Raw genomic sequence first — 20,319 nt, forward strand, 5'->3', positions numbered from 1 at the left:
GTTAAATAAAAAGACAAGTAACGTTAAACCTTGGGAATTAAATTAAGACGCAACTCTACTTGAAAAACATCCATCCCATCCATCCATTTTCTTCCGCTTATCCGGGGCCGGGTCGCGGGGGCAGCAGCCCAAGCAGAGAAGCCCAGACCTCCCTCTCCCCAGCCACCTCCTCCAGCTTGTCCGGAGGAACACCAAGGCGTTCCCAGGCCAGCCGAGAGATAGAATCTCTCCAGCGTGTCCTGGGTCTGCCCCGGGGCCTCCTCCCGGGAAAACATACAAATCCTTTTCTTGTGTTAAATTGGACTTTATAAACAATACAGATTGAGACAAGGACCCATTGTGGGTGAATTTATCAAAAGAAAGTATCAGTCACTGAAGAGGTCTTACTGTACCTGCAGAGTGCTGCAAACTTCCAACTAATTTCTCCTGTCAGGATTTATCTCACAGTAGACGCGTGGTTCAGTGTGAACAGTTGCTACTTAATATCTGCACATGCGTATACTTTTGAAATAATAAAAAGCTACCCTTAAAGTGACTTATCTAGATATGTAAAAGTAAAACAAAACCTAACTATAAGGCTGCTTTGTGTCAAAAACTGATGTTTGTGTTTTTTTACGTCTAACGTCTTTGCTTATGTCTGTAAATAGGTTGTAGTCAACAGGATTTCTAAAGGGGTTAAATATAAGATTTAAAAAAAGACCTTTTTGCAAGCATCGTTATGACTTTGCATTGATATAACCCTTTTGACCACTTAAAATAACTGTAGAATTGTGATATATTTGTTTCTGCACATCGCTCTTAAAAAAGACATATTTAATATCAATGACACATTTTATCGTGCATAAATAAAGGATATATAAGCATTAGTTTGTTGAAAAACTCCAGTTTCTACCTTGTGACAGGATGTAGCTCAAAATAACTTGTTATTAAACATGAGAGGGATTTTTGATGGACTATAGGCCAGAAAGTCATTTACAACGGTTTAAATATCGGAAATGACTTTTTGGCATAACGATATAGCAACATAGCATAACAATTTAGTCCGACAACGCCTTACAAAAAGTAATCAGATAACGCAAACGATAAAGGTCAAATGATCACAGGGGACACAGGCTTGTGAGTTCTTAAACTTCCAATATTTAACCATAAAAAAAACCTCATGGTAGTTGTATATATATGCAGTGCTATCAATCTGGTGGACGTTATGTTTGAGGACGCATATTTATAGAAAAGTCGCTTTTGTTTAGATGTTTAAGAGCTTTATTCTAACTTATTACTAATGGTATTGTATTCCCACAGAGTGACACACCTACTTGTGCATAGACGATCTTTGCTGTACCCGCTGCTGTCAGGCCCGCTTCTCTCCGTGTTTATGTTCCTCACCGCGGGCTCTCATTGGTCACATCAGGAGCCACCACGCTGAAGATCGTTTATGTCCCAGTTACTACGCCGTGTTCACGGATTTTTTGTTTCTACCTTGTGACAGGATGTAGCTCAAAATAACTTGTTATTAAACATGAGAGGGATTTTTGATGGACTATAGGCCAGAAAGTCATTTACAACGGTTTAAATATCGGAAATGACTTTTTGGCATAACGATATAGCAACATAGCATAACAATTTAGTCCGACAACGCCTTACAAAAAGTAATCAGATAACGCAAACGATAAAGGTCAAATGATCACAGGGGACACAGGCTTGTGAGTTCTTAAACTTCCAATATTTAACCATAAAAAAAACCTCATGGTAGTTGTATATATATGCAGTGCTATCAATCTGGTGGACGTTATGTTTGAGGACGCATATTTATAGAAAAGTCTCCGTGTTTATGTTCCTCACCGCGGGCTCTCATTGGTCACATCAGGAGCCACCACGCTGAAGATCGTTTATGTCCCAGTTACTACGCCGTGTTCACGGATTTTCACGTCACTTGTGTGAGTGGACTCAGAGAAGCACCATGGCACCTGGAAAGAAGAACAGAGTATTTGTCATAGGAGTTGGCATGACTAAGGTAATCTTACTTTATTTTTAGCAGTTTATCACCCTGCTGCTCTGTAAAACAGCGAGAAACGGCGCTGTGTAGCGGAGAGGCTAGCACGATTACCTAAACCAAGATTTCGGTTCTTTCAGTGCGGTCCATCTAAAACCTTAAGCTGGGACTTTTCTGCTCTCATTGGGACAGTTGGATCAAAATCCGAGGTGTTGGGGACTGTCGGGCTTATTTGTGCTCATGCTGTGTCCAAAGGTCTAAAAAAAAAACCCTGTGTCATAGCTGTCAGTACACTTTGAAAGGCTAGCTAGCTAAGTTAGCCGAAGTAAAGTCAAATTGCTGTAGTTCATGTTTACAATTTAAAACCTACCCAGCTTTCGTGAGTGTGATGGCAGTAGGTCTGGTTTGTATTCATTACTCGCTGAGACTAAACGTGGAGTCCACAGTTCATGGTCAACAGAGAAGGCCTTTGGCACAGTTTGTAATACAAACTGTGCCAAAGGTCTTCTCTCCGGCTGCTAAAGGTGGACACTTTAATTCCAAAAGCTGCTTCTACCTCCAAACCTGAACGAGCCTCATGCTTTCAGGTCCCTGAAAAGTTAAATATGTCCCTCACAGTGATATTGGTGGAGAAGGGTATATTTGTTTATGCACACAATTATTTGTGTGCACTGTTCTGCTCTCTGAACAGTGCACACAAATAATTTTCTATCATTTTAAACCTCTGTGCATTAATGACATTAATTACAATTATGCCACCGCAGCTTTTTTATCTGCTCTTTGTCCTTTAAGTCTGTTCACATCATGACACCTGCAGCAGGAGGCATGTATAAATCAAATATATAAATATACTAACAGGATGATGAGTATCATTCACCTGTCAGTGGTTTTAATATTCTTGCTGTCTGGTGCATGTTTAGGTTGCATCAGCAGAGTGACTGTAGACTTCTCCACACTTAATAAAATGTTTACAGAAAACTTTTTTGAAAATAAAATCTTGAATCATTCTTTAGTCGCACTGACCTGAGGTTTTTTTTATGTGTGTGTTTGCTGCAGTTTGACAAGCCTGGAGCACGGGAAGGTGACTATCCTGATATGGCCAAGGAAGCAGGTGCTGATCTTTACAGATTATTGGTCATCCACTCATTCATAGATATCAGATCTTGATATTTATTGTTTTTGTGCTGTTATAAAACATGTAATAAGTTTTATTGCTGTATCTCTACATCCTATTTTAGGTGAAAGGGCTCTAGCAGATGCAGGAATCCCATATTCTGCCATTGAACAAGCTTGCGTAGGATACGTCTATGGTAAAACCTCGAATAAATATTTATATTTTTAACAATATAGTATGTGCATTCACATTGTCTACTTTGCTGTATATGTGAAAATGGGAATTTTTTATTTTTCCTGTTTTTATGCTCCAAATTGTTGTTTTTTTTGTTAAGCCTCTTTCATGTACTTTTCAGCACAGTTAAAGTGAAATGAGTGAAGAGTAGCATCTCATCCTACCTCTCTATTCCAGGTGACTCCACATGTGGACAAAGGGCCATTTACCACAGCCTGGGTCTGACCGGCATCCCCATTATCAACGTCAACAACAACTGCTCCACAGGTTCCACTGCTCTCTTCATGGCACGCCAGCTGGTCCAGGGAGGTGAGTCAGCCAGGAGGTTTTAACAGTGGCAGGTAGTTTGCTCTATAACACCTGAAGGCTGTGGTGAAACTTGATAAACCGTGGCTTCTTTGGATTCTAGTTATTCAAAGTATTGAAATGTTACTGTGGCTCGATGGTGTATAACAAGCGAAAGATCCCCAGTTCAGTCTCCGGTGGAGAGACGAGGCCCTTTAGGGCTGCATCAGGAGAGGATCCAGCGTAAAAATCAAATCAGCCGACTCAAACCTGCATATTCTTTTCAGCGCAGTCTATAATCAGTAGTTTTATTCACTGCCTTTAATGTTTTCTTGCAGGTCTTTCTGATTGTGTGCTTGCTCTTGGGTTTGAGAAGATGGAGAGGGGCTCTCTGTCTGCAAAGGTATGCACATTCATCCAGGAATTGATCACGTTGTATGTTTTAACATTTTTTTACCCCCTAGTCAGCCCTCACAGCTATTTTGCAATCTTTCATGTTTGACTTGGCTGAAATTTTACCAGATGGATGAGAGGGGGGAGAAAAAATCAGCTGAGGTCACATAATACAGAGAAACTTCTTATTGAGAATGAAAGCTGTTAAAAGGAAAGCATTATCTGGGTTTTTGCATGTGTAAAGCTCGGTCACTGTCATTTATTGACTTGGCCTCTGGGGACTTTTTGTCCACAGTTTTGGGGGCTGCCAAGTTTTGTGTTTCAATCCTTAAAGTCCAATGGCTGATAAAAAGCATCGGGCAATAAAAGACTGCAATTCAGCAACTGCGATCCTTCTTTCTGCTCATACCGTTTTCCTTTGTACAATCACAGTGGAGAGTGGAGATTAGCATTTTCTACTGACTTCTAATAACTGTGGACAAGGACGTTACGTGGTTTACTTGTAGTTTGGTTAACTCATTACCAGATGTGGGGCTCTGCCCAACTTGGTGATTACAGTGGGGCAAAAAAGTATTTAGTCAGCCACCGATTGTGCAAGTTCCCCCACCTAAAATGATGACAGAGGTCAGTAATTTGCACCAGAGGTACACTTCAACTGTGAGAGACAGAATGTGGGGGAAAAAAAAAAAATCCATGAATCCACATGGTAGGATTTGTAAAGAATTTATTCGTAAATCAGGGTGGAAAATAAGTATTTGGTCAATAACAAAAATACAACTCAATACTTTGTAACATAACCTTTGTTGGCAATAACAGAGGTCAAACGTTTACTATAGGTCTTTACCAGGTTTGCACACACAGTAGCTGGTATTTTGGCCCATTCCTCCATGCAGATCTTCTCGAGAGCAGTGATGTTTTGGGGCTGTCGCCGAGCAACACGGACTTTCAACTCCCGCCACAGATTTTCTATGGGGTTGAGGTCTGGAGACTGGCTAGGCCACTCCAGGACTTTCAAATGCTTCTTACGGAGCCACTCCTTTGTTGCCCGGGCGGTGTGTTTTGGATCATTGTCATGTTGGAAGACCCAGCCTCGTTTCATCTTCAAAGTTCTCACTGATGGAAGGAGGTTTTGGCTCAAAATCTCACGATACATGGCCCCATTCATTCTGTCCTTAACACGGATCAGTCGTCCTGTCCCCTTGGCAGAAAAACAGCCCCATAGCATGATGTTTCCACCCCCATGCTTCACAGTAGGTATGGTGTTCTTGGGATGCAACTCAGTATTCTTCTTCCTCCAAACACGACGAGTTGAGTTTATACCAAAAAGTTCTACTTTGGTTTCATCTGACCACATGACATTCTCCCAATCCTCTGCTGTATCATCCATGTGCTCTCTGGCAAACTTCAGACGGGCCTGGACATGCACTGGCTTCAGCAGCGCAACACGTCTGGCACTGCGGGATTTGATTCCCTGCCGTTGTAGTGTGTTACTGATGGTGACCTTTGTTACTTTGGTCCCAGCTCTCTGCAGGTCATTCACCAGGTCCCCCCGTGTGGTTCTGGGATCTTTGCTCACCGTTCTCATGATCATTTTGACCCCACGGGATGAGATCTTGCGTGGAGCCCCAGATCAAGGGAGATTATCAGTGGTCTTGTATGTCTTCCATTTTCTGATGATTGCTCCCACAGTTGATTTTTTTCACACCAAGCTGCTTGCCTATTGTAGATTCACTCTTCCCAGTCTGGTGCAGGTCTACAATACTTTTCCTGGTGTCCTTCGAAAGCTCTTTGGTCTTGGCCATGGCGGAGTTTGGAGTCTGACTGTTTGAGGCTGTGGACAGGTGTCTTTTATACAGATGATGAGTTCAAACAGGTGCCATTCATACAGGTAACGAGTGGGGGACAGAAAAGCATCTCACAGAAGACGTTACAGGTCTGTGAGAGCCAGAGATTTTCCTTGTTTGAGGTGACCAAATACTTATTTTCCACCCTGATTTACGAATAAATTCTTTACAAATCCTACCATGTGAATTCATGGATTTCTTTTTCACATTCTGTCTCTCACAGTTGAAGTGTACCTCTAGTGCAAATTACTGACCTCTGTCATCATTTTAAGTGGGGGAACTTGCACAATCGGTGGCTGACTAAATACTGTAACTTTTGGAGTCAATTCAGACCCGGATCTAAAGATTTTGCAAAGGATTGTTTACCATTGCACGATGGGTAAAGATTTACATTTCACTTCCTGTCTTTACAAATCCATATCAGGTCAAACTGGGAGAGACAGACTAAAAATTTCAAGAAAATGTCAAATAATTATATCCTTCTGGAACTAGAGAGCCCATATGTGGAAGGAAAATTTAGTCTGTTATTGCATTTTTTTTCTTTTCTAAAGTACATGGATAGGACAAATCCCATGGACAAGCACATGGAGGTGATGATCAACCGCTATGGGATGGCAGCAGCGCCAGCAGCACCACAGATGTTTGGAAATGCCGGCAGGGAGCACATGGAGAAATATGGTAAACATATCATCCAAACAAAGCAATTCCTACAGACTACAGTAGGAATGTTATTGTAAAATCTTCATTGTTGTCATCATTTTACATTATTGCATTTTCTCTACGGTGTTTGCAGTATTTTTGATTCTCCTTTAGGCACAAAGCCAGAACACTTTGCCAAGATTGCCTGGAAAAACCACAAACATTCCACCAATAACCCGTAAGACACAGCTGACCGCATTCAGCGTTCATATTGGTCTTTTTTTGTTCAAACGAGGGTGTAAATATTTGTGTTTGTACACGCAGGTACTCCCAGTTCCAGGATGAGTACAGTCTGGAGCAGGTGATGAAATCCAGGAAGGTGTTTGACTTTCTTACGCTCCTGCAGTGCTGGTAAGAAACTTACACAAGTGTTGATCGAAGTACAGATTCTTATCATCGGTTACTGATAACCATTTCACTTTCTGACAACTATGCCTCTTTTTTTCTTGTCTTGTCTTCTTTTCCTCTCAGCCCTACATCAGATGGTGCTGGAGCAGCAGTTTTGGCCAGCGAGCCCTTTGTCAGGAAATACCACCTGCAGAACCAGGCGGTGGAGATTGTGGCCCAGGAGATGGTGACCGACCTGACGTCCACATTTGAAGAGAACAGCTGCATTAAAATGGCAAGAAATCTGAAATTGAAAGTTATTGACACGCACACTGGTGACAACAAACAAATAATTGGGTTGATGGTGACAAACACTTTTCCTTTCCAGGTGGGGTATGACATGTCCCAGCTGGCGGCTAAGAAGTGTTTCGAGGCCGCTGGTCTGAAGCCAAATGACGTTGATGTGGTCGAGCTGCACGACTGCTTCTCAGCCAATGAGCTCATCACGTATGAGGCCTTGGGGTTGTGTCCAGAGGGTAAGACTGCATCTCATCAAACCTTGATGTATTCTCCATATCCATTGAGCCTCTATCACAGTTTATGTCAGTGTTTCCCCTGAATTGTCCCTGGTGATATGTTAAGGTATTTTGCGTTGACTGAGCAGCAGGTGGCAGTGTTGTTTAATGACCATACTGGCAGCAAAGGAACTTAAATGATTTTGATACAATTCCCAAAGTTTTTATATCTAAATTTAATGTCGGCTAATTCAGCTTTACTGAACCACCCAGATGATCTTGTAGTGCAGTATCAGTGAGGTCATGTTACCTCACATGGATGTACGCCTACAGATAAATTACTTTTTAAGAAGTACCGTTTCTACAGGTAAAGCTGGAGAACTGATTGACAGAGGGGACAACACATATGGAGGCAAGTTTGTGATCAATCCCAGCGGTGGCCTCATCTCTAAAGGACATCCTCTTGGTGCCACAGGTAAGAAGAGACTCTGACTCTTGATGCAAATCATTTGTAAGTGATGAAATAAAAAAAAAAAGCTACTTTGACCATTTAATTGTTGTTATATAACTTGTTTGGTGTCCTGAAAATGTGTTTAACATGTTCCATAAAGCAGGTTTAGAAGACAAAGCAAGTTCAACAGGATACCTTTTCTTTATCCAGCTTCACTTACTTAAAATCATGATCCACGAAGATGGTTATAAACTCAGTAGATCAGTTTAGCTATGAGGACGTTCACATAAAAATGGGCATGTCACAAACATGGGCAGGTAAGCTTGCAGCAAAGTGCCATGTTTTACAAAACAAGGAGCAAACCATTTTATTAGAAATGTGTAAAGATTAACAAGTCAGATGATGTAGCCAAAGTGGATGTGTGAGTGTCTGAATGTAGCTTTTTTTTTTTTTTTTTGACTGATCAGTACAACCAGTAAAGTTATGTATATGCATTCTCTGTAACACCATTTAGCAAACCGAAGACAAAAAGATGACTGTGCTAAGTTAGTAGACTTACCCACTTAAATGAATCGTAAAGGCATGGGCAATCGTGTTTTATAGTTCATTAATTTGTGTTTTCTTATTGTGTGTAAGGCAGTTTTAGTCTCAATGCTTCAACTCGGTTAAACTAGGAGTAAATAACAAAACAACAAACCTTTAAATGAGCAAATGCTTAAATGTTCTCTGTTTTATGATTATCTTACTTATAAAACAAAGACCTGCTGTAAGATTACTTGCAGACAAAAGTAAAAATAAACAGTCCTTTAAGAATCTAAGGGGCATTTTGACATCTGTGGTGTTTAGTCAGTTTAAATCGAACTCGGGTTTGTTTTCCCACTTTTTCGTGTTTTGTTTGTACAGGTTTAACACAGTAATTGCACTCGGGTACAGACCAAAACAACCACACCGAGACCTTTTGGAGGAGGTGGTCTCGGTACGGTTTATGGTGTGAACAAGATCCCACCCCGATCTAAAGCAGCTACGACAAGTTTGAACTAAAAACGTCTCGTAGCCACGTGCGTTTCGTATTCACAAATCAGGCTCGACAAACAAGTGTTTTCTCTGGATGCACTTTGAAAACTTTGACAAGCGATTTCCACCGTGCCCACCAGGTGGCATGTGTCTTGCATTAATGGCCACCTACACTGACACTGGGTAAAAGTGATCATAAGCCTGCATGTGCGAGAGCAGCCGGCTGTGACTTTGGCACGCTTCCCCTGTAATCTCTCTGCGTTTTAAATCGTCGGGGGACAAGACTGAGCAAACAGTGCAGCTGGCTCGCCCAGCGTCTGTAATGGACTCAAACATGGAAAAATGCACTCGTTAAGGACAGATAACCAGGCCAAACAGTGCGAACGTCATTAATCACTTCACCCGTATTTACCAAATATCTTGGAATTATCATCTTAATTGTTTTGCTTGTATTTTTTTCCATTACTTCGCCCTGCCCATATCATCAGCACTCCCTGTGTCTCCTGGGTCACACTCCCAGCGTGCGAGTGCCCTACTCAGCTAAGCTTTGTCTGATCCATGGTGTTGCTCTAAATCTTGCTTGTAAGTCTCTGACCTCTTCCCCCAGTAACACTGTGAGCAGAGATGCTAACAGCCAATTGCCTGAAGCAACCTACACCTCAGGAGGATGTGATATATTTTATTTATTTATTTAGTTTTTAATGTGTAGACATCTCATCCAGTGACCTTGAGATGTCACTGTTTCATAGGTCGAAGTATTTGGTGAATGACTACACCCTTTTATCCTTTATTAAATCAAATGGCTTTTGATGAAAATTTGGTACTATGAAAGAGCTTTTGGGAGGGAATTTACTGCAGATGAGTTCATATTTGAGGGGGCGTGACGACAAACAGTCTTGAACGTGAAGGTTTTTTACATTGGATGAAAATTATGGATCTGACAAGATGCCCTCAGGCTCTTCACTGATGAAGTGCCAATTTGAACCATGTGGCAATTTTTCCAAATGGCACTCAAGCAAAGTCACACTCTCACAGAAGTCCACATGAAAAAGAATTAGGCGAGTGCCGCAGAATGTGAGAGATGCACCATGGTCTTTTAGCCTCAAGTTCCTTAGCTCATTGGGATAATGGAGAAATGCGAAAGCTCGTTAAGCAGATGGGATGAAATGCTTAGCTGTAGCATTGGTTGGTGCTGGAGCTGCCACTGGTGAGATTAGGGAGCAAGTTCACAGATTAGGAGTCATTTTGTCACCCCTCTCAGTAAGAATTGTAAAATAAATATTGACTGCAGCTTTTCCCTTCCTGTTACTGCAACCTGTAGATATTTTGAAAATCCAGCGAAACAGCTTCTTTGTCCTGAACCCGTTAAGTTTTGTATGGTACGTTGTTACGGTTACTTTTGGGATTCATTTTCTGTGGGTGTGCGGGTTTCTTAATAACTTCCCAGCTATGATACTTTACATTAATGATGATTTTACTGTGTGTAAATACTTTTGAATACTTAAGTGTATCCTTATGTTCATTATTAAGTTGCACAAAGGCATAAAAAAATTTGCAAGCCCACAAAAATGAAAATTCATTTTAGCATAATTAAAACAGATCATCTTAAAAAGAAATCATAATAATAACCTTCACTTTCATGTCACATGGGTAAATAATAATTTTTCTTAAATTAAAAGTCCGTGTGATCTAGGAGGTAAACTTGGTTAACCACGTTTACTAAGTTTACCATGTGCTCGCCTTTTCACAGGTCTGGCCCAGTGTGCAGAGCTATGCTGGCAGCTCCGAGGGATGGCCGGGCAAAGGCAGGTCTCTGGGGCAAAAGTGGCCTTGCAGCACAACATTGGCTTGGGAGGAGCAGTGGTTGTCGCACTTTACAAGATGGGTTTTCCAGAGGAGGCGAGGTGAGCAGGAAGTTGCCAATGATTTGTTATTAGTTCACTTGGATACCTCTCATACAGCAAGGAGCATTTTCACTTCTTATCTTAAAGAATAACTTGCCGAGGCAGGTTCTAAAGGAAATCTTTAACTCATACATCAGTTTAGTTTTTTTCTTCTTCCTTCAGGTCCCGCGTGGGTGCAGTTCTCACCAGCTCAGGCAGCGGTCTGGAAGGGTTTAAAGCTTATCCTGTCTTTAAAGAGATTGAAAAACATCTACAGCAGGTAGGTAGTGTCACAGCAGGCGGTTACCTATTAGTGACAGCATGTCACTGTGATATTTTCAATTAGCCACTCTGTGTCTGCTCTTATAGACTTGATGAGTGCGCATCCAGTTAAATCCATTCATGTATTAGATTTTCTTCTTTCTTCTTTGTCGTTATTGATAGTTGCGTGACATGTAAACATGACCACAAACCTCTAATAGAAACGTGTTTCATACGTTGGTCTCTTTTTTCTTTTCTTATAAATTAAATCGCAGTTTGTCGATATGAAACTCACACGCACGACCTCATAGTTGCAAAAAGGTTTATTTATACAGTGTTGCGGCAATGTAAACTGAATTTGTAGAGCAAATTTAAAGCAGTATGACACATGTGATACATGCTGTGCTTTGGATATGCTGCGATTAATGCGTTTAAAAAGATACAAAATCTTAAACACTGACGGTGTGTTTGTATGAAGCGTGTGTGATGATGTTGGTTTGAAAGAATTTGTACTCGGTGTTCAAGGCTTTTAATCGTGCAATGACATAACAGAAGAAATTAGGCGGTATCAGTAATTGTGTGCATTAGCAAAGCTATTACCTGCTTGAGTTACAATGCAGAGAAAGGTGCCTGAACGCCTACCCAACTGTGATTTTCTATATATGTGCATCGCAGTAAGGACTTTTCCCACTGCACAAGAAACTATTTTTGCTTGTTTCATGTTGATGTGTTTACTAAAAACATGCTCATGGAGTTGGCTGACACTTTGGGTCTTGGTTCAGAGGAGAGCCACTCCACAGTAATGATGTATGGCAGCAGTATCTTCTTAAATGTGGAGGATATTCACTGCAAAAAAAATAATAATCAAGGAACACTTTGAAAACACACCAGATCTCAACGGGGAAGGAAATCATGCTGGATATCTATACTGATATGGACTGGGTAATAAAGGGATGCCACATGGAACTGAAAATGATCAACCTACAGAGGGTTGAATTCAAAGACACCCTGACAATCAAAGGTGGGAAGAAAATGCAGCATGCTAGTCTATTTTAACTGAAATTTCATTACAGCATCTCAAAAAAAAAAAAAAGCACAGGACAATTTTGTCTCTGGCAGTGTTCATCCTGTTCCTCCAAGCACAAAGGAGCAGATACTGGTCCAGCTCTCCTAGAGTAACTGCCTGTCCCCTTGAATCACTTCCATGATCTTGAGACTGTGCTGGGAGACTCAGCAAACCTTCTGCCAATGTCAGTGGTTTACCTCATTGTTGCCCCTCTGGTGCAACAGTTGTTAATTCATTAATACCAAAGTAGCTAAAACTGTGCTACTTAACTGACCTCATCAATATCCCCCAAGTTTAACTGATGTGATTAAAAAGTGCTCCGTTCAGTTTCTCTGAGCGTTGTATATTCTTAAAGATGAGCATTCTGCTCAGTCCTGCCTGTGACCCCTCGCTCCCTCAGATGTTACATTTTTAAAAAAGAAGTGCTCATGAGTGGAATATGAGAACCAGTTACTCTCGGGGAACTTTGGTTTCACCCACGTCTACAAGCATTGGGTTCAAGGAACAGACTTCTGAATGATGTTCTCACTTCTTCCCAGAATACTTTAGGTTGTTTTTGAGAAAGCTGACGGTTCAGTGTTAACTAAGCTAACACGCATGCCATAATGCAACATGGATTTCAAGAGCATCAGATCTGTGCTGGAGAGATCATTTTTATTGTGGTGAAATCCATGTAGTATAGAAAGTTAATGAGCTGGAACAAAACTTCTCAGCTAGCTGCTCCATAAATTTCTGTTGTATTAGCTGCCAGGACTCGTATGGTTAAGAAGGCAGACATTCTCTGTAAACTGTAGGGTATTCTTTGTCACACTTTTACACGTTAAATCATCTGAATCTGTCAGGATTCAGATGATTTACAGGCGACAGAAACTGCTTAATAATTATAGCTGCACAGCCATTTCAATCAGATGTGGTGGTGTATTATTCTGGTCACCATCAGGACCATGGAGTTTGAGAGGTTTTCTCAGGCGAAACCACGAAACATGATCTAAACTATTCATGTCAAGCTGTGTGTATAACAAATAGATGGCTGTAGAATTTAATTTGCACTGTGTGGGCTGTTGCTGCCTGTCTACACTTACTGTATGCAATCATTCATTAAAAGGAACTCAAACCCTGTTGTTGCAGGAGGGAGCGCAACTTGTTAAGAAGATTGGCGGAGTGTTTGCATTTAAAGTGAAGGACGGCCCAGGTGGGAAAGAGGCGACCTGGATTGTTGACGTGAAAAATGGTAACGGTTCTGTCACAAACGACCCAGGTATGTGAGGCTGTTGTTAAAGTCCTGTAACACTCTTGATATTTTGCTTGCAGCTGATTAATTATCATTATTTTGTAAGTCTTTACACCCTTAGGATAAGGTCTGCTAGGATATTCATAATTATTCCCGTCGTTGTGGAAGATTGCAGAGTGCTGGAGGTAAAATGGAAAGGCTGTGATTTAGTGGTATTTTTTGTTTTAAAGTTTAGGCTGAATTCGCTTGATACTTCTGCAGTTGTGAAGAACTAACGCAAATTAAGTAGCTGAAGCGGTGAAAATGTTTCAGCTACTTCATTATCCGCCTTAAAATTTAGATTTAAATGCAGATGCTACAGGGGACTTCAAAACATGAACCAAATGGAAACAAACAAGCTTAATTCCAATAATGACCTGATGTGTGTAAAAGAGGTACTGCTAGAAGAGCTGCATTCTGACTTTTTTATTTTACAAGCTGATTTCTGCACAGACACACACACGTAGCATCCGTACTCATAGGCACATCCTGGTAAATGGGCATCTCATCATTTGATGGTCTCCCCTGTAATGCGTGCTACTTCCAAGCCCTTTTTTCTGAATCACCACTCTGTCCATACGACTGAATGTTTCAAAAATAGAAAGAAATGTTCAGGGAAATCTAAGATGTACAAGCTGTTCCACTCAAAGGTTTTCAATATGCGTTTTTTTCCCCCTCCGTTATGGTCCAACATTACTGCACGAATTTAAAAGTTAGGTTAGGAGCAAAATTTGAAAACCGCTGCAATCATAACAACAGTTAAAGAAGTTCTCTTGCACATAAAAAGCTGAACCGATGAGTGGGAACAACAGGCTTGTTAAACCCAGTACACTTGAATGTTTTCTTGCTGGTTTGCAGGACCAGTATTTGAACTTCTGCAAGCACACTGCTGTGCTGTTTTTAGTGAAAGTTGAACTAGATTTTAGGATACTGCAGCTCTCAGATAGCTCTAATAACATCTTTAATGAAGCTGACACAGGAGATTTTGAGGCAGTGTGTTCAGTCTTACTTTGAAGACTGAACAGGGTTTAATTTGCATTATCATCTCCCCTTATTGGACTGATTTAAACATGGTGCCCATCTAAATTTCAGTTTTTATATTTCGTCTGTCCACCATCTTTATTTGCTCAAGCATGATGGAAACAGAATGTATTGTGTGTTAACAGTACAAAGTAGTATATTAAGTTATGCAATATAGAAAGAGTGAGTCATAATGCTTTCTGAGCTGTGATACAAATTGCACTGAATGGATGCCTCGGTCAGCCAAGTCATTAAAGCTTCCTGCCTAATATTGTGTCTCTGGAGGTGTCCTGTGGTAACAGACTCAAAGAATCTGCTTTGAGTCAAAAGCTTCTGTGAGCTGTGAAGTGAAGCCTCTGTGGATTGGGTTTGTTTGTCCAGCTCATCTTACAGGCGCTCTATTGCAGGAAAGTCAAACTCATTTTACATGGCGGACCACATACAGCCCACTTTGACCTTGAGTGAGCCGGACCAGTGGAACTGCCCTTGTCAGTGTAAAGAAGTTTACCTGCATATTTTATTCCCCGAGATACACTAGTAATAGAAAAGGAAGTGCAGCCTCAGCTGTACACCTCAGTTTTCCTGCATAAGAAAGAGGTTTGGCTCTACTAGATGAAAGAAATCTGCTGCCACGACTCTTTGGGCTTAAATAGAAAGAAACAAATGTGTAAAACTGCAAAGGAAGTTCTGGTGGCTCACTGCCCAGACTGTCCTGTCATTAGAAAACAAAGTTTTTGTTAAATCACTAGAAAGTGAAAAATAAAAAGCAGAAATAGAAATTGTTAATAGTTTTCTGTTACTGTGGTGCAGTATGAATAACCATGGATGGAAAAGCTGGAAAACTTATGAAAATACTGTTAAAGTTAAAAATTCATGCTTTCATATCTGTCCTAGCTGCCCAGTCTTTGCCCGCACAATTTTGGCCCTCAGAGCCTCATGTTTGGCACCTGTGCTCTATTGAGTTAAGACGCCTTGAAACACAACTTCACCTCAAGCCATCGCTAAACAGTATTGTGTGTGGAGCCAGTGTGGAAGGGTGCATTATCCTGCTGAAAGATGCCACTGCCATCAGGGAATAGAAGTGGGAATAAAGGGGTAAATGTGGTCAGAGGAATATGCATTAAAGGCATGAGCAAAGATTTCCCAGGAGAACATTGCTCAGAGCATTATGCTGCCATCTCTTTCTTAGTAAATGGAAATATGACTCATCGGACCTCTTCCATGCTCGATGGTTGAGCTCTGACTCTCACATGGCCAGTGTAGTCACTTCTGGCCTTGGATTTATGGCTGTGCAGCCAACTGCGGCTGTGACTTTCTGCTTATATTCTTGTTGTTCAAAGGCAGTAAGGGAGCAGTCACATCTTATTCTTTACATCAGCCCTCGACTGGCGACGCAGTAATGAGATAATTATTCACTCCTCCTGCCTGTTTTATTGTTGTGGCTGATCAGTGCAGTGTTATGGAAATGCCAAGTGTGCTTTCTGTACTATATTGCGGAGACAAACATTCCTCCGTGCTGCTTCCTTCAGTGTAGAGTATGTCGTTAGTTGTTTTTGTGTGTGCAGATTTTTAGTTTTGGCTCACCTGAAATGCTGTTGGCCAGATAAATAATAAATGCATCTTTTAATGTCTTGTTTTAGGTAAAAAGGCAGACTGCACATTATCCTTGAATGACGAGGATCTGCTGGATCTGATGACAGGAAAGCTGAACCCACAAACGGTGTGTGTGTGCATAATAATGACTATAAATAAAGTTTATTTGTCTAAGTAAGGGAAAGGATATCTTATATTTTTACATTGACTGTAAAAGTGAATTCATGCTGTGGGGCTCCTAACATTTTTACAGTAAAGCATTTATTTATTTATATTACATTAGGGTTAGTTCATTTATTGTGAACTGGAATTAAACAGTATTTATTTATTTATTCATTTATACAGCACTTTACAAAGACAGGAATTGTCTTGGATATGAAATAATCTACGCTGTAAAAATATGAAAGAATTTAATGGGCACAAAAATGTTGTATAACAAAACTGCATAATTAAATTATTCAAACCAACTTTCTAAGAGAAGTACAAGAATCAAAAGACAAAATGTAGACCCCACAAAAGCATGAAAAGTTTCTGAAATGCATAAGTAAACAAACTTTTAAGAGTCCACAGAATTGGTAAACCTGGTGGGAGCAGGCGACCCTCCCTCTGATGATCTCTTCTAGATTTTTAGATTGCTTGACCTGCATGAGCGAGAAGAGCAGTGAAATTGCTCAGCTGCATATGAGGGAGCCTCATTGTAATGCAGTACTCTGTAGATAGGACCGAGGACTTCATACAGGATCCTAAATGCTGCAAGGCGACAGGGAAGGGACATTAGTAATGGAGTGACATGAGGCATGTATGGCTGGCCAACAGGAAGGACAATCAGCAGCATTTTGAACTGCCTGCAGGCAATCCAGGCAGATTTGCTGAGTGATGAAAACTGAGAATTAGAAAAGTTGAAAGAGGAGGTCTAGCCTCCCCAGCTCCTCTTCAGAAACTGTAGATCTCAGTTTCCTAAGTGCTGTGAAGATGCTTTTACATCTGCAGTTTGGTTCACGTGGTCTGAGGCCGGTACTATTAAGGAGGATTTCGTCTTATCCAGGTAACTTCATGGGTTTCCTGAAGGTGGTTCACTTCTTACTGAGGCACATCACCATGGTAACAGCTGTGGAGCACATTAGACTCCAGATTAGAGATTAACAGGCAATGTTCCCTCGAACTTTTCATGTGTCTGAGCGAACACACAAACTCCCTGAGCGATCCCTTGGACCACTGTGAGCAACAGCAGACGTGTGCACTGTGGTCACGCCAGCATGGAATCCACCCAAGTTACATGGTTTATTAAAATAATCAAATTACAGCATTTACATTTATGTTCGACTACTTTTAATTAACTGCTTTAGCCCACTTACAATGAAAATGTAAAAACGTTTCTTCCCGCAGTAAATATAAACAATGACAGTATTCAGGAAGAAAACCAAACATTGCAGATATTTTTATCATAACTCCGGTTTTACGTGGCCGATCAACACAATTTAAAAACTGGTATAAAGTCCACACTTTTTCCGTCAATTGTTCCGTCTGTCCTGCTCACATCTCCAATGGTTGTACACGTTGTCATTAACGTGGCTTCACTCCACATCAGCCACGCCGCTTTGCTAGCTACAACACCGGTGTCGGCACATAAGGACGCTGTCATAGCCTGTCGACGACGTTGATTAGCTGCGTATGTGAATCGCATTATTGGCTGGACTATGAGATAAGGTGGCATCCTTCTAATCCCATACAGAGCAGCCAGTCACTCACTGACTAACACTGCAAAACAGAATTGTTAAAGTATTGATTTTAATTTCAATTCAAGTTAGATTTTTTTTTTTTTTTTTTTTGTGCGCAACGCAGATTTTCTGTGCACAGAGACCGTGCCAGCAGTGTGCAGCTTAGAGGGAACATTGTTAACAGGTATAAAATCACCACCTGGATTTCATAACTTCTATCCTGGAAGATGATATTGGCTCAAGAGTTGGGAGTTCGCCTTGTAATCGGAAGGTTGCCGGTTCGAGCCCCGGCTTGGACAGTCTCGGTCGTTGTGTCCTTGGGCAAGACACTTCACCCGTTACCTACTGGTGGTGGTCAGAGGGCCCGGTGGCGCCAGTGTCCGGCAGCCTCGCCTCTGTCAGTGCGCCCCAGGGTGGCTGTGGCTACAATGATTTGTAGCCAGTGTGTGAATGTGTAAAGTGATTTGGGGTCCTTACAAATATACAAATATAGGCCATATTACATTATAAACTCAGATATGTTGTTTTGGAGGTTTTTTTCCTTCTTCCTCCCCCCCCCCCCCCGATAATCGCCAGTAGGTTGCCGTCCTATTTTTACTGTAGTGTGACAGCAGAGTTTGACAGCTTTTACGTCAGCCCCCAATGGAAGCGAACCAAAACAGGAACATGCACCCTGCGCGTTTGTTTAGTTGACCCAAACAGATTTGGCAGGAAGGCGCTTTGAATTCCCTCAGTTGGTGTCTACCCGACAGACTACCATCATCCACCAGCAGACAAAATCTGCTCCGTTCTGCTGCAGGTTTTTGGGGCAGCTAACCCATCTGTTGTGTCATAGAGAGAATTTGTTTTCTGTAAGAGTTGTCTGCGCCTGTAGTAGGTCAAATCCCACTGTCTGATTGCTGTTTGTTTACAGTATTGAATTTTTTTTTTTCCTTTTTTTTTTTTTTCCAGGGGAATTCCTAAAATGGTTTTAAAGTCTCACTACCAGGCTTGCATAGAGTGCTGGCCCCACATTTAATATTGATAGAGTGAATGTCAGTTGCAAAGTGTAATGCTTTTGTTCCAGTGCAGCCATATCCACCCATCAATTAGACATCAGTGCCTTTGTATATATTGAACTACTCCCTACAAGCGCACAGGCCAATGAGCATTGAGACACACGTAAAAACAGGCATGGGGTCCACAAAGATCATGATAATGCTGAATATTAAAAATAGTAGTAACTCTTCTATATAGCCAGAAACCTTAGATTTAAGGTTTTAAATGCATTGGTATTTTTTTTTTTTTTTTAGTGATGATGATAATGATTTCAATTTGAAATTTTGTTAGACTGAAACAAAATGTCATTAAAAACCTACCACTACTTTTTAAGTGATATTAGAAAATTAAAATTTCCTCATGCTTAACTGCTTTACCATCAGGCGTTCTTCAAGGGAAAGCTCAAGGTCGCTGGGAACATGGGCATGGCTATGAAGCTGCAGAACCTGCAGATTGCACCAGGGAAGGCCAAGCTGTGAGAGCCTTGGCTGTCTTCTTCATGTTAAACGCAAATTTGTAGGAAAAACTGAAATCTGCCTGTTTAATTGAACTAACTGACCGATGATTTGTCAAATACCTTGACATGCTTGGTGTTGAAAGTCTATTAAGTTTCATTTCCAGCTGCAGCTTTGATATCAGAGCACACTGCATGGTTCAGTGATTATGTCGGTTCTTTAAGCCTAACGTGATGTGTGAACTACTCGCAGCCAGTTCAAATTATGGAAATACTCACACGCTGCTCCTTTAATTTCTTTACTAATGTATTCACAATCTCAATGTGCTCTAGTCTGTCTGTAAGAATTGCATTTGGGGGTTTTTGAGGAATAATTTTGCACAAAATGTACATCTGTAAATGAAATCCAGGTTGTTTTTTTTAAATGAAACGAATAAAATCTCTAACAATTTTTGGAGTTGTTGTATAATTGTCCATATTTCTATTTCATGATGTATGAAACGTGTAGAAGAATCTAAGATGAATGAATCATGCAACAAAAATAACATTTTGTTATATAAGAAAGGAATGATTAGAACTGGTGTTGATACTTTCTACTCTGTCACTGAATGTTTAGTAAAGGGGGTGTAAGACAAATCTGCTTGAAATACCTTCTCTGTGTGTGCAGTTGTATCTAAGGTTTAAAAGGTAAACTGGTATATGCACTAGAAAAATATAAGGAAATAAAGGATTCTTAAGCTTAAATCATACTGAGCATATCCACTCATTCTGCGTCATCCACACACTCATGCGTTTACCATCTTTCCACAAAAACCGAACAAAGGGAATCTGCGTCTATATTTCTGACCTCGTTGTCTCAGCCTTTGTCCTACTTCCCCCTTTTAGCCCCCCTCCACATTTGTCCATTTATTTCCAAGTTGATCCCGACCTTTCCTCATTGGCCTCCCTCACCTCCACCCACCACAGCGTCCCTTCTGCCAGATCCAGGCTGTTCGTAATTGCTCATATCCAGCCTCCAGCCAACTTACTTTAGCCCCCCGCCCCACCCAACACTGCCTCTCTGCCAGGTGGCTGACTCGCCAAATCGTTCAGCTGCTGCACAAGCTGCGTAGCCCCTCCTGTCCTGTCTCACTGACCGATAGCAGTGGGT

General features: G+C 41.1%; 1 protein-coding gene across 2 annotated transcripts; it reads left to right on the top strand.

Moving 5' to 3' along the window:
- The first annotated feature begins 1,557 nt into the window (after window positions 1-1,557).
- Window positions 1,558-19,622, top strand: scp2a (sterol carrier protein 2a). Of its 2 annotated transcripts, XM_014413566.4 has the most exons (16): window positions 1,558-2,011; window positions 3,047-3,101; window positions 3,229-3,300; window positions 3,516-3,647; window positions 3,962-4,026; window positions 6,412-6,538; window positions 6,674-6,737; window positions 6,824-6,910; window positions 7,031-7,181; window positions 7,275-7,422; window positions 7,769-7,876; window positions 10,617-10,770; window positions 10,933-11,029; window positions 13,205-13,334; window positions 16,007-16,086; window positions 19,099-19,622. In XM_014413566.4, the coding sequence occupies exons 1-16, from the start codon at window positions 1,889-1,891 to the stop codon at window positions 19,192-19,194; spliced, it is 1,689 nt and encodes a 562-aa protein (XP_014269052.3). In that variant the 5' UTR covers window positions 1,558-1,888; the 3' UTR covers window positions 19,195-19,622. The 2 variants fall into 2 exon arrangements, with proteins under 2 accessions (XP_014269052.3, XP_076733340.1); XM_076877225.1 differs by lacking the exons at window positions 1,558-2,011; window positions 3,047-3,101; window positions 3,229-3,300; window positions 3,516-3,647; window positions 3,962-4,026 and adding an exon at window positions 6,217-6,239.
- The last annotated feature ends 697 nt before the right edge of the window (window positions 19,623-20,319 follow it).

This window comes from Maylandia zebra, linkage group LG18 (assembly GCF_041146795.1).
Source record: "Maylandia zebra isolate NMK-2024a linkage group LG18, Mzebra_GT3a, whole genome shotgun sequence".
NCBI classification, from domain to species: domain Eukaryota; kingdom Metazoa; phylum Chordata; class Actinopteri; order Cichliformes; family Cichlidae; genus Maylandia; species Maylandia zebra.

Excerpts from the sequence above, each read along its gene's own strand:
- scp2a (XM_014413566.4), top strand. The coding sequence starts at position 1,889 with ATGTCCCAGTTACTACGCCGTGTTCACGGATTTTCACGTCACTTGTGT. Across the intron at positions 2,012-3,046 it reads TAGGAGTTGGCATGACTAAG|TTTGACAAGCCTGGAGCACG; the intron begins GTAATCTTACTT and ends TGTTTGCTGCAG. Across the intron at positions 7,423-7,768 it reads CTTGGGGTTGTGTCCAGAGG|GTAAAGCTGGAGAACTGATT; the intron begins GTAAGACTGCAT and ends CCGTTTCTACAG.